The sequence below is a fragment of the Siphateles boraxobius genome, unplaced genomic scaffold (assembly GCF_051911475.1).
Source record: "Siphateles boraxobius isolate OS27281-9 unplaced genomic scaffold, OSU_SipBor_1 103, whole genome shotgun sequence".
NCBI lineage: Eukaryota > Metazoa > Chordata > Actinopteri > Cypriniformes > Leuciscidae > Siphateles > Siphateles boraxobius.
The window spans coordinates 740,001-752,458 of NW_027508704.1; the positions used below are offsets into that span (position 1 = coordinate 740,001).

General features: G+C 43.5%; 1 protein-coding gene across 1 annotated transcript in view; it reads left to right on the forward strand.

Annotated features, from left to right (window-relative positions):
• gsg1l2b (gsg1-like 2b) overlaps nt 1-6,566 on the forward strand; it is a 41,120-nt gene extending 34,554 nt beyond the window's left edge. The window contains exons 4-5 of the mRNA XM_077245847.1: nt 269-380; nt 6,263-6,566. Coding sequence (XP_077101962.1) covers nt 269-380; nt 6,263-6,566 — 416 coding nt within the window. The remainder of the gene's footprint in view (nt 1-268; nt 381-6,262) is intronic.
• The last annotated feature ends 5,892 nt before the right edge of the window (nt 6,567-12,458 follow it).

Below are 12,458 nucleotides of genomic sequence, written 5' to 3' on the forward strand. Positions count from 1 at the left end.
GTTGTGCCGATTATGCCCAGTTTGCCGTGTGTGTGTGTGTGTGTGTGTGTGTGTGTGTGTGTGTGTGTGTGTGTGTGTGTGTGTGTGTGTGTGTGTGTGTGTGATTGTCCTGAGTAAGGTCGATTATGTCCAGTGTGTGTGTGTGTGTGTGTGTGTGTGTGTGTGTGTGTGTGTGATTGTCCTGAGTTGTGTCGATTATGTACAGTTGGCCATCTGTGCGTGTGTGTGTGTGTGTGTGTAACTGTAAGTGTGTTTCTCTGATCTTCAGGTCTTCTGGGTATGGTGGCTCACATGATGTTCACCACAGCGTTCCAGCTGACCGTGAGTCTCGGCCCTGAGGACTGGAAACCACAGAACTGGGACTACAGCTGGTCTTACATGTACGTTCACTTGTGTCATGCACTCAGTTTAGGGATGCAATACATGCGTACTTGTAGTTTATATATACAGTAGTCAACATTTAAAGTGGATCAAGTGGACCTTTCATGAAAGTTATACATGAATTTTGAACAATACGCGTTCTTGTCTAGAACTTTTTTGATCCACTTCAAATATTGACTACTGTATATGTATAAAGTATACACACACTACTAGTCAAAAGTTTTGGATCGGTACGATTTTTAATGTTTTTAAAAGAAGTCTCTTCCACCAACGCTGCATTTATTTGATTAAAAATACCAAAAAATCGGTAATGTTGTGGAATATTATTATAATGTAAAACATCTGTTTTCTATGTGAATATATAGTAAAGTGTAATTTATTCCTGTGATCACAGCTGAATTTTCATCATCATTACTCCAGTCTTCAGTGTCACATGATCCTTCAGAAATCATTCTAATATGATGATTTGATGCTCAAGAAACATTTATGATCATTATCAATATTGAAAACAGTTATTTACATTTAGGGCTGCAACTAACGATTATTTTGATAATCGATTAATCGGACGATTATTTTTTCGATTAATCGATTAATCGGATAGAAATTAAATTAGATTTTTTTTATTATTATAACTAAATAAAACCGTAAATCAGGGTATTTATGTGTAAAAGTGTACTTTAAAAAGTGCAAAAGCCACACATTGAGTTTTACTAATATCAATATTTGCATTGTTTTTAATGATAATTGCTGATGGCAAGTTGACAAACATGATTATTGTTAAAAAAATGATATCCAACATATTTTGTTTTAACACAATTTTTGTTAAAACAAATTTACACAGACATGTTGTTCAGATGTGAATATCTGAACTAAAAACAAACTAAAAACATCTAAAATATATAATTCATTTAATTTTTATTTAAAATTAATTATATATAAGGAATATAAGGATAAAGAATATAATATATATTATATATATAATATATAAAAGAATATAATATAAGGATAAATTGATTAAATAAATATAGAAAGACTGAAAACAATTGTGTGAATGTAGAGCCGCAGTAGATCGCGTTTGAAAAACAATTAAAACTTAGTAGACAAATGCTATAAAAAGAGAACGGAATGGAGGTAACGTTACCCAGCAAGCTAACATGCTTGAGTAAAGGACAGGAGAAATTATGCATTAGTGCACAAGCATTCGCTGAAAACCACTGAGTAGGCCTACAGTGACTAAAAAACAATATTTTACTGCTGCTGTTATTAACTGCCTTTGTATTTAATGCTTCACTTTGTAAACACCGTTTTAATTTAACCTATTTCTGCGGTAGCGCTATTTTAATCCATCACTTACGTTGCGAGCGAACTGATTGCACAACCTGATGCTCGAGACAAAATACAGACATCCCGGAAGTCCCGGGAGTCTCCCGCATATTGATTGCGGCTCCCTGATGCCCGCGAATTAGTTCAAACTCCCGAAATCTAGAGCGCGCAAGCAAGAGCGCGCATGCGAGACAGAAGAGACTGCTCCAAACCGTGTAGCGCGCGCGCTCGGCAGAGCGCCTGAGGGAGAGAGACCTTGCGTGTGTGTGCGTACCAGTAAACGCTCCCCGTGACGTAAGCAGACCAACTAATCGATAATGACATTCGTTGACAACGATTTTCATAATCGATTATAATCGATTTTATCGATTAGTTGTTGCAGCCCTATTTACATTTTTATTTCTGGATTCTTTGATGAATGGAAAGTTCAAAAGAACAGCATTTATTTGAAATTGAAAGCTTTTGTAACATTAAACACTATTGTTCAAAAGTTTGGGGTCAGTACGGATTTTTATTTTATTTTTTGGGGGAAAGAAATAAAAGAAATCGATACTTTTATTTATCAAGGATGAATTAAATTGATCAAAAGTTAAATAAAGACATTTATAATGTTACAAAATATTCTATTTCAAATAAATGCTGTTCTTTTGAACTTTCCATTCATCAAAGAATCCTGAAGAAAAATTGTACAGAACTGTTTTCAACATAGATAATAATCATAAATGTATATAAATGTTTCTTGAGCAACAAATCATCATATAAGAATGATTTCTGAAGGATCATGTGACACTGAAGACTGGAGTAATGATGCTGAAAATTCAGGTTTGATCACAGGAATAAATTACACTTTACTATATATTCACAAAGAAAATGTCTCGGTTACGTATGGTAACCCTCGTTCCCCGAAGGACGGAACAGAGACTTATGTCAGAGATGATCCTATAGAACGGAGATATCCACCAACACGCCACTGTCGCTGGCCCTTCCAGCGCTCCGCTTGAGTCTCCTGGCCCGGTGTGGAAGGTGGGAGCTCTAAGCGGAGAAGGTCAGTCACTGCTGTTCTGCAAGACCAACTCAGTGTGACTCATTGGATAACGCTGGGAAAGTGTGCCCTGAAGAAGGGACGATGCGGAAGCCACATCCTACCCCGAGGGAGGCACTGTGACAGTTACACATATGGACTAACCAAGCAGGGTAGTGCAACATATTAGTCTTATTAGCATACTAATCATATTAGTCTCTGGGGTGGTTCCAGCCTATTTCTAGTTCAGAGTGGACTCTGACGAGGGAAAGACATGGGCTTGTCCGCAGAGGAGCTGGACCGTGGCATAATACACATATGGGGTCGCTGCAGGGACCACTACATATGGACACCCAGCCTAGCACAGGTTCCACAATGCATTCGAGTGTAGGCCTGGCACCAGACGCTCTGCAACGTCTGACTGCCGGAGGGGTGACGGAGGAACTCAACAGGGTTAGCCAATTCAGGGGAACACTACTAATTTAATAGACGCACGTATCCGTCCCAGCATGTGGGAGTGGTGTTGCAAGCTGACATTAAGAACGGGTCCTTCGCGCTACTGGCCACCGGGGGCGAGTATACAGGAAGATACCAGCTCTACACGAAGGTTATAGAATCTCGCGAACGTGTTGGGTGTAGCCCAGCCCGTAGCTCTACAGATATCTGTCAGCGAGGTGCCTTGAGCCAGCGCCCATGAGGAAGCAACACTTCTAGTTGAACGAACGGGCAAGGGATGTCCTGGGATTGGTACGCAAAGACAATGGCATCCACTATCCAATGGGCTAACCTCTGCTTGGAGACAGCCTTTCCCTTCTGTTGGCCTCCTTAACAGATGAAGAGCTGGTCTGAGGTACTAAAGCTTTGCATTCTGTCCACTTAAAACTTCAAGGAGAGGGGGGTGGTGATGGCGCAGTGGATAAGACACATGCCTTTTGTGTGAGAGACCCGGGTTCAAATCCACTGTGAGACACCAATGTGTCCCTGAGCAAGACACTTAACCCCTAGTTGCTCCAGAGGCGTGCGACCTTTGAAATATAGCAATTGTAAATCGCTTTGGATAAAAGCGTCAGATAAATGTAAATGTAAAATGTAGGAGAGGAAGGGACAGAGAAAAGCCAGGGTTGGGTTTGCCTCCGCCAGGGGCTGGGCTTGCAGGTTCACTACCTGATCCATGAAGGGAGGATCCTTGGCCACGTATCCAGGCTGGGGTCTCAGGACATCGTGAGAGTTGGCCGGCCCGAATTTTAGGCACAATTCATCGACCGAAAATGCTTGCAGGTCCCCTACCCGCCTGTATAGAGGGAGAGCGAGGCGGATTCAGTCTCCTCGCTCCCCTCAGGAACCTGACGATCATGTCATCTTTCCCAACGACTTCCTTCAACTGCATCGTGATGTGCGGCGATAGCGGCTACATGCACTTTGAGGGTGGAGGGAGACAGCCTTCGCTCCAACCCATCTTGCAGGAAGGAAAGCACGACTCTGATCCATTCAACAAACAGGTTCCACTAAAACGTATAGAGGCACCTCGTAGAGGGGGCTCTTGCAGAAGTGATGGTGTCTACCACCGCTTGGGGTAAGTCACCTAGAACCTCCGCGCCCCATCCAGGGACCAGACATGGAGTTTCCAAAGGTCTGGATGCGGGTGCCATATGGTGCCCCGTCTCTGAGAAAGCAGGTCCTTCCTCAGAGGAATGGACCAAGGAGGGGCTGTCTCTGGGAGCATGAGTTCTGGGAACCAGGTCCGGTTGGGCCAATACGGCACAACTAACAAGACCTGCTCCTCGTCCTCTCTGACTTTGCACAATGTCTGTGTGAGAAGGCTCACTGGGGGAAACGCAGACTTGCGAAGGACCCGGGGCCAGCTGTGTGCCAGTGCATCCAAGCCGAGGGTCCCCTCGGTCAGGGAATAGAACAACTGGCAATGGGTCGAGTCCGGAGAGGCAAACAGAGTTATCTGTGTGGCTCCAAAGAAGTCCCAAATCAGCTGGATGCCTAGGGGTGTCATGAGAGCTCGTTAGCTGCACGATTCAGCGGGCCGGGGATGTGAATGGCACGAAGCAACCTCAGATGCTTCTGACTCCAAAGGAGAAGATGGGTGCAAGTTGCGACATGCGACGGGAGCGTAGACCACTCTGACGGTTGATGTACACAACGGTCGCAGTGCTGTCCGTACGGACCAGTACATGATTGCCTTGTAGCGGCCCCTTAAGGCGGACCAGCGCAAGACATACTGCAAGCAACTTGAGGCAGTTGATGTGCCAATGCAGTTGTGGCCCCATCCACAGACCCGAAACTGCATGTACGTGGCCCCCCAGCCGGTTGCAGAAGCATCCACGGAGACCACAGCATCCCTGGACACTTGTTCTAGGGGGACTCCTGCCCATAGAAGCGAAGGGTCCGACCATGGGCTGAAGGTTTGGCAACAGTGCGGGGTAATGGGACCCCGGTATGTGCCGTTCTGCCACTCCCATCTCGGGACTCGGGCATGAAGTGAAGTGGTCTTATATTAAGCAATCTGAGTGGCGTACTCAAACAGTTCAACACCGACCGGATGTCTGTGTGTGTGACCGAGTCCAACTCAATACAGAGAAAAGAGATCCTCTGCACAGGGGAGAGTTTGCTCTTTTCCCAGTTGACCCGAAGCCCCAACTGGTGGAGGTGACTGAGCACCATGTCCCTGTGTTCGCACAACTGATCCCGAGACTGTTCTAGAATCAGCCAGGGTTTGAGATAGTTGAGAGTTGAGTTCAGACCGCTCCACTGGGGGGAGCTCCACGTACCCCTTAGCCAATCCACCTTCGAGGGTAGTGAGGGAGGAAAAGGTACTAGAGTGGTTTCGGGCAGGAAAAGGTGCCGTTCACGATCTAGTCACCTCATCTCAATGCACTTCCGGAAAGAAAGGTACTGCGGCGGGGCGCAGAGAACCACGGGCCACCCTGAGATACCAGTCGTGCACACTCTCTGAGAGAACCAACACCGACACCAACTCATAGAGGCTTCTTCCCAAAGAGAGACTGGTCCAGTTGACCCTCAGAAACAGATCCTTTGCAAAGCAGGAAAAGCATTCACCGTCTGGCTCTGAAGCGAAAGACAAAGATGCGACGCTCCTGCTGCTCATTATATGCTCGCGCTGCGAGGCAGTGCAGCTGTTACAAATTATCACATGCCAATGTGCATTGGCTTGTTTCGTTTACACTCAAAGTGGATGGGTCTCTCAAGCGAGATCCCCGTTCTGTTGGATCATCTGAAGGGGAACAGCTGTTTTACATTATAATAATATTTCACTGTTTTTATTGCATGTTTTGTATAATCAAATAAATGCCGCCTTGGTGAGCAGAAGAGACTTCTTTTAAAAACTTTAAAAATCTTACTGATCCCAAACCTTTGACTGGTAGAGTATTTATATATATTTATTAACTTGACCAAAAAACTATTTAAATCTCAGATGAATAAAAATGAACACAGTATTTAGTAACGGGGTATTATGTTTTAAATTTAAATATCAATTCTAATCCCTGTTAATGGTCTTTTCTTCAGTCTGGCGTGGAGCTCATTCACTGCATGCATGGCCTCTTCCGTCACCACCATCAACAGATACACTAAAACTATCCTGGAGTTCAAACACAAGCGGAAGAACATGGAGAAGAACCTGAAGATTAAGCAGAAGCTGCTTGACCTAGACTCTCCAGAGCAGGTGTGGGACATGTACATCAGCTCTGTTCCCAGCAGCTCCGGCGAGGAGTTCCTGGACCTGTCTGGCTCCGGACGCAAGCTCTCCGACAACTCCCTGTTCCTGGACTTGAACCAGCTGCCGGCACCACAGGGAGAGGAGTTCTGCTGAGGACTGGGACCCGGTCTGAGACACGGCTCCACAGGGAGAGGAGTTCTGCTGAGGACTGAGACCCGATCCGAGTCACAACTCCACAGTGAGAGGAGTTCTGCTGAGGACTGAGACCCGATCCGAGTCACAACTCCACAGTGAGAGGAGTTCTACTGAGGACTGGGACCCGGTCCAAGTCACAACTCCATAGTGAGAGGAGTTCTGCTGAGGACTGGGACCCAGTCCGAGACATGGCTCCACGGGGAGAGGAGTTCTGCTGAGGACTGAGACCCGTTCCGAGTCACAACTCCACAGTGAGAGGAGTTCTGCTGAGGACTGAGACCTGATCCGAGTCACAACTCCACAGTGAGAGGAGTTCTGCTGAGGACTGGGACCCGGTCCGAGTCACAACTCCACAGTGAAAGGAGTTCTGCTTAGGACTGGGACCCAGTCCGAGACATGTCTCCACAGGGAGAGGAGTTCTGCTGAGGACTGGGACCCGGTCCGAGTCACAACTCCACAGTGAGAGGAGTTCTGCTGAGGACTGGGACCCGGTCCGAGACACGGCTCCACAGGAAGATGAGTTCTGCTGAGGACTGAGACCCGTTCCGAGTCACAACTCCACAGTGAGGAGTTCTGCTGAGGACTGGGACCCGTTCCGAGTCACAACTCCACAGTGAGAGGAGTTCTGCTGAGGACTGGGACCCAGTCCGAGACATGGCTCCACGGGGAGAGGAGTTCTGCTGAGGACTGAGACCCGTTCCGAGTCACAACTCCACAGTGAGAGGAGTTCTGCTGAGGACTGAGACCTGATCCGAGTCACAACTCCACAGTGAGAGGAGTTCTGCTGAGGACTGGGACCCGGTCCGAGTCACAACTCCACAGTGAAAGGAGTTCTGCTTAGGACTGGGACCCAGTCCGAGACATGTCTCCACAGGGAGAGGAGTTCTGCTGAGGACTGGGACCCGGTCCGAGTCACAACTCCACAGTGAGAGGAGTTCTGCTGAGGACTGGGACCCGGTCCGAGACACGGCTCCACAGGAAGATGAGTTCTGCTGAGGACTGAGACCCGTTCCGAGTCACAACTCCACAGTGAGGAGTTCTGCTGAGGACTGGGACCCGTTCCGAGTCACAACTCCACAGTGAGAGGAGTTCTGCTGAGGACTGGGACCCGGTCCGAGACACGGCTCCACAGGGAGAGGAGTTCTGCTGAGGACTGAGACCTGGTCCGAGACACGACTCCACAGTGAGAGGAGTTCTGCTGAGGACTGAGACCTGGTCCGAGACACGACTCCACAGGGAGAGGAGTTCTGCTGAGGACTGAGTCCCCGTCCGAAACACAACTCCACAGGGAGAGGAGTTCTGCTGAGGACTGAGACCTGGTCCGAGACACGACTCCACAGTGAGAGGAGTTCTGCTGAGGACTGAGACCTGGTCCGAGACACGACTCCACAGGGAGAGGGGTTCTGCTGAGGACTGAGACCTGGTCCGAGACACGACTCCACAGGGAGAGGAGTTCTGCTGAGGACTGAGACCTGGTCCGAGACACGACTCCACAGTGAGAGGAGTTCTGCTGAGGACTGAGACCTGGTCCGAGACACGACTCCACAGGGAGAGGAGTTCTGCTTAGGACTGAGTCCCCGTCCGAGACACAACTCCACAGGGAGAGGAGTTCTGCTGAGGACTGGGACCTTTAAACTGAAGCCCATACCCAAAATCATTTAACCCAACCCGACCATTACGGTTATATTTTAAGCCCGAACCCGAGGTTTGTTTCTCACAGTAAATATCTTTTTTTTCCCAATATGCTGTATTTTATGGTTGCTTGCAACTAGCGCTGCACGATTAATTGTAATTTCCATGTAATCGCACTTAAACCGAGTTGGCTTATCGCGATTTTGAAATCACAAAGGCTGTGATTGTTAGTTATGCGCAGCTCATCAGTGACGATCGTCTGTAAACGCGGCTCACTCTGAAAGCTCTGAGTTTGAGTCGCTTATAACGGGCATTTGAAAAAGCAACACACGTCAAACATCTTTCCAGACATGAGAAGCATTTATGAACCTCTACAAAAAACATTTAATAACATGCTTTTGCTCCAGACTCACTTCATCAGGACAGCTTAGCTCCTCCTTCTGTGAGATGATGAGCTTCTGACACAGAATAATGCAGTCGAGTGTTTATTACTCATGTTTCATCAATCAGAGCGTTTCAATCTTCTGTTTATTCAGAGACAGAGAGTGTGATGACCATAGAGATATCCTGGAATGATTGTTATCATACGTTATCAATGTTTGTTATCATACGTGTGTGTGTGTGTGTGTGTGTGTGTGTGTGTGTGTGTGTGTGTGTGTGTGTGTGTGTGTGTGTGTGTGTGTGTGTGTGTGTGTTTGTGTGTGTGTGTGTTTGTGTGTGTGTGTGTGTGTGTGTGTGTGTGTGTGTGTGTGTGTGTGTGTGTGTGTTGTGTGTGTGTGTGTGTGTGTGTGTGTGTGTGTGTGTGTGTGTGTGAGTGTGAGAGAGAGACGCCCTCTGGTGTTCAGATGGAGCATTTACTACCGATCAGCCGTACTTCTCTGACAAACTGCGCATAAAATAATTTCAGCCTTTGCCACATCATTGCGGCATCACCACGGTTTCATTGCGATTAATTGTAACTGTGGTTGAACAGGTGAAACCATCACGAATTCCTCTGGAACTCAGACATTAAACTCATAACAGTTGATGGTTTCAGTGCCGTTCTCCTCTGATTGCGGAGTTGTGACTGAAATAGTGTGCGCGGGAGCACATGCGCAAAACAGTTTTGTAAAACGATATATGATAAAAGAAAAATGATTCAGGTCTCATTTTACATAACTCTTCTGTGTGTGCTCCTGTGTGCACTATTTCAGTCACAACACAGCAAGCACACGGCATGCAAACTATATGTATAGACTATATAGTTTTTCTTAGTTAGGAACCCGACCCGACCCGAACCTGAGGCTATTTATTAAACATTAAACCCGAACCCAACCCAAAACCCGTGAGTTTATCTCCCCGTCGGGCTCTAATGTGACCTGGTCCGAGTCACAATGTCTCGTTCGATGTGTTCTGTTGTGCTGTTGTTTGAAGCTGATGCTGTTTTGTTATTAATGTGCTGACATGTAAAACATGTACTGGAACCAGAACTGGGATAAATTAAGGATTTTCTTCAATCTTAGAGAATATAATGTCTTACAATTGTTTTAATCGAACCACTGAAATTGCTTTAGAAACATGCATACTTTGCAACAAAAAAAATAATCTTCAGTATTTGTAGCATTATTTTCCTGTTATCACTGTAAAGCTGCTTTGAAACAATTTATATTGTAAGAAGCGCTAATAAAGGTGACTTGACTATTTTCTGTCTTGATTTCCAGCACAAACATCTAAACATTCTACATTTACTGAAGAAGAAGCTAAATGAAAATTTCAGTCTTGTTTACTGAAAAATGTGTCAAAATAAACTGAGTTTGTGGTTAAAAAAAAAAGTTTTGTTTTCCCTTTGAATGAAGTTGTTTTTTCTGACTCCGTTGGCAGATATTTGTTCTTGTTTTAAGCACTAATAACTAAACTCACTTAATTATAATTGATTTTTTTCATAAAATAAAACTTAATATCTTAATGCATCTTGATTTAAGATTGTTTATATATTTGTGCTGGAAAAGACAGAATCACTGGGATGATTGTGATTATTTGCAGTGTTTTCTGCCACATTGATTCAGTAGAAACGGCTGCTGTATATTTTCTGCTCTGTGTTAAGAAGTCGTTACTGAATCGATCCCGAGGGTGTGTATCTGTTCTACTGAGACACCAATCACATTGCTGAGTGCCTTTGTTTGTGTGATTGATCCCTGTTCTTTAACCGTAGCATGCTAAAGTCCTGGAGCTATTTATTTTATATAGCCAGTTTGATCAGCAACATATTTATAATAATCTCAATGCGAATCAAATTACCTAAGGGTTACCATTTCATTAGCTCTATTTTGTTAAATGAAAAATCAAGAGAATTATTTTGTTTTTAATTATAGACAAAGCATTAATCATTCTGCTTTCAGTCGAATGTATGTGTGTCACTGTGAAGAAAAACGAAATTGGTTGAATTCTAGATAAACTTCAGATGTTGGATAAAAGTAAGAAGGAAGTGAGTTTGAAACTTGTGTTATTCTGGGAAACATGATCCATGTGTTCACGTTATACTTGAATCTGTACAGTTAACCATTTAAATCCATTACAATAAATACTGCACCTCTTTACTGAGTCTTTGCACTGCCAAAAATGAACTGTTTACATTTAATGTGCAATAAAGAATGACACACGTAAATGATTAAAATACTTTTTTACAGTAATGCACAAGCAGCATACTGTACTGTATTGTTTAATAATGGTGTTAAATTAAATGCATGTCAGATAGTTTGTTTAATTTGATATTTGATAAATAATTGCTGTATTTGTTTGCTTGGTTATTTTCACTTCATTGGTTTCCTTTGACTTTATTTTGATGAAATGTATAATATATTGAATGAAGTCTTTTACAAAAGCTGCCAGGCATAGAGTAATAACTACACTGACCAATGCATTATAATAAAAATAACCTTTATAACCTGAAATGATGCGATTATTTTCTGGATAGAAACACTTCCCTGTTTTCGCCAGAGGGTGGCGCTGCAGACCAACACGTTCTCAACACACTCACATTGTAATGCACTGATAGAGGACTATGGGGTTTTTGTGAAAGGCAGTTTCATCTCAATTGGATGAACTTAATCAAATATACCCCTATTAACAATAATACTGTGGTTAATACAAAAATGCGTTATTATAATTAATTTGACAACCTGTACAGTAACGAATCACTCGAACCCCTCTCCTTTTTTTTATCTGATATTATCTGGAGCTTGTTAACCGTATCTGCACTATTGTCTTTTCTTTTTGTTGTAATTATTCTGCTTATTGTAAAAAAAAATTTAAATCAGTTGTTGTGTATGCTAACCAATCGTAATGTGGCACAGCAAGCTCAAATTTCATTGGACAATGTGAAATGGCGCGGTAATTTGAATTTACCGGCTTGTTCATAAATAGTTTCATAAATAGTTGTTCATAAATAGTTTCAAAACTACTCAGGAAATGCATGAAAGATATAAAAATAATGAAATTTATGAAAAAATAATAAAGACGGTATATTGTTCTTTACAGACGGAATGGAGAGATGAAATTGCATGTGGGAACGATCAGGATCTACTGTTTGTCTCAGTTTTTTTTTATTTTTATAATCCTGTCACTTAAATTATTGGATGTGCACCAGAAGCGCATTAATGGTGAGTAAAATGTTATTCTGGAGTTGAATTTATTATTATTTGTGGTAATGGTAAACCAAATGGTAAACCAACTCATTGGTTTACCATTTGATGAAACTGTGTGTGTGTGTGTGTGTGTGTGTGTGTGTGTGTGTGTGTGTGTGTGTGTGTGTGTGTGTGTGTGTGTGTGTGTGTGTGTGTGTGTGTGTGTGTGTCTCGCATTCGAGCTACCTTTCAAAAGTTTGGGGTCATATACACTTTACTATATATTCACATAGAAAACAGCTGATTTACATTGGAATAATATTCCACTATTTTACTGTTTTTTGATCAAATAAATGCAGCTTTGGTGAGCAGAAGAGACTTATTTCAAAAACAGTAATAAAAAAACTGAATTATTCCACACTTTGAACAGTTCTGTATCTTTTGCTCTTCTGCAAATAAAGTTGCGCTAATAGCACAATGAAGGTATTTTCTTGTGATGATACAATGAGTCATTTATTTAAGATACCGTATATCAACAAAGAATCATCCAATTTTTGTGATTAAACAGAACAAAATCAATTACACAGGAACTTAAAATAATTTATTTGCTGTCTAG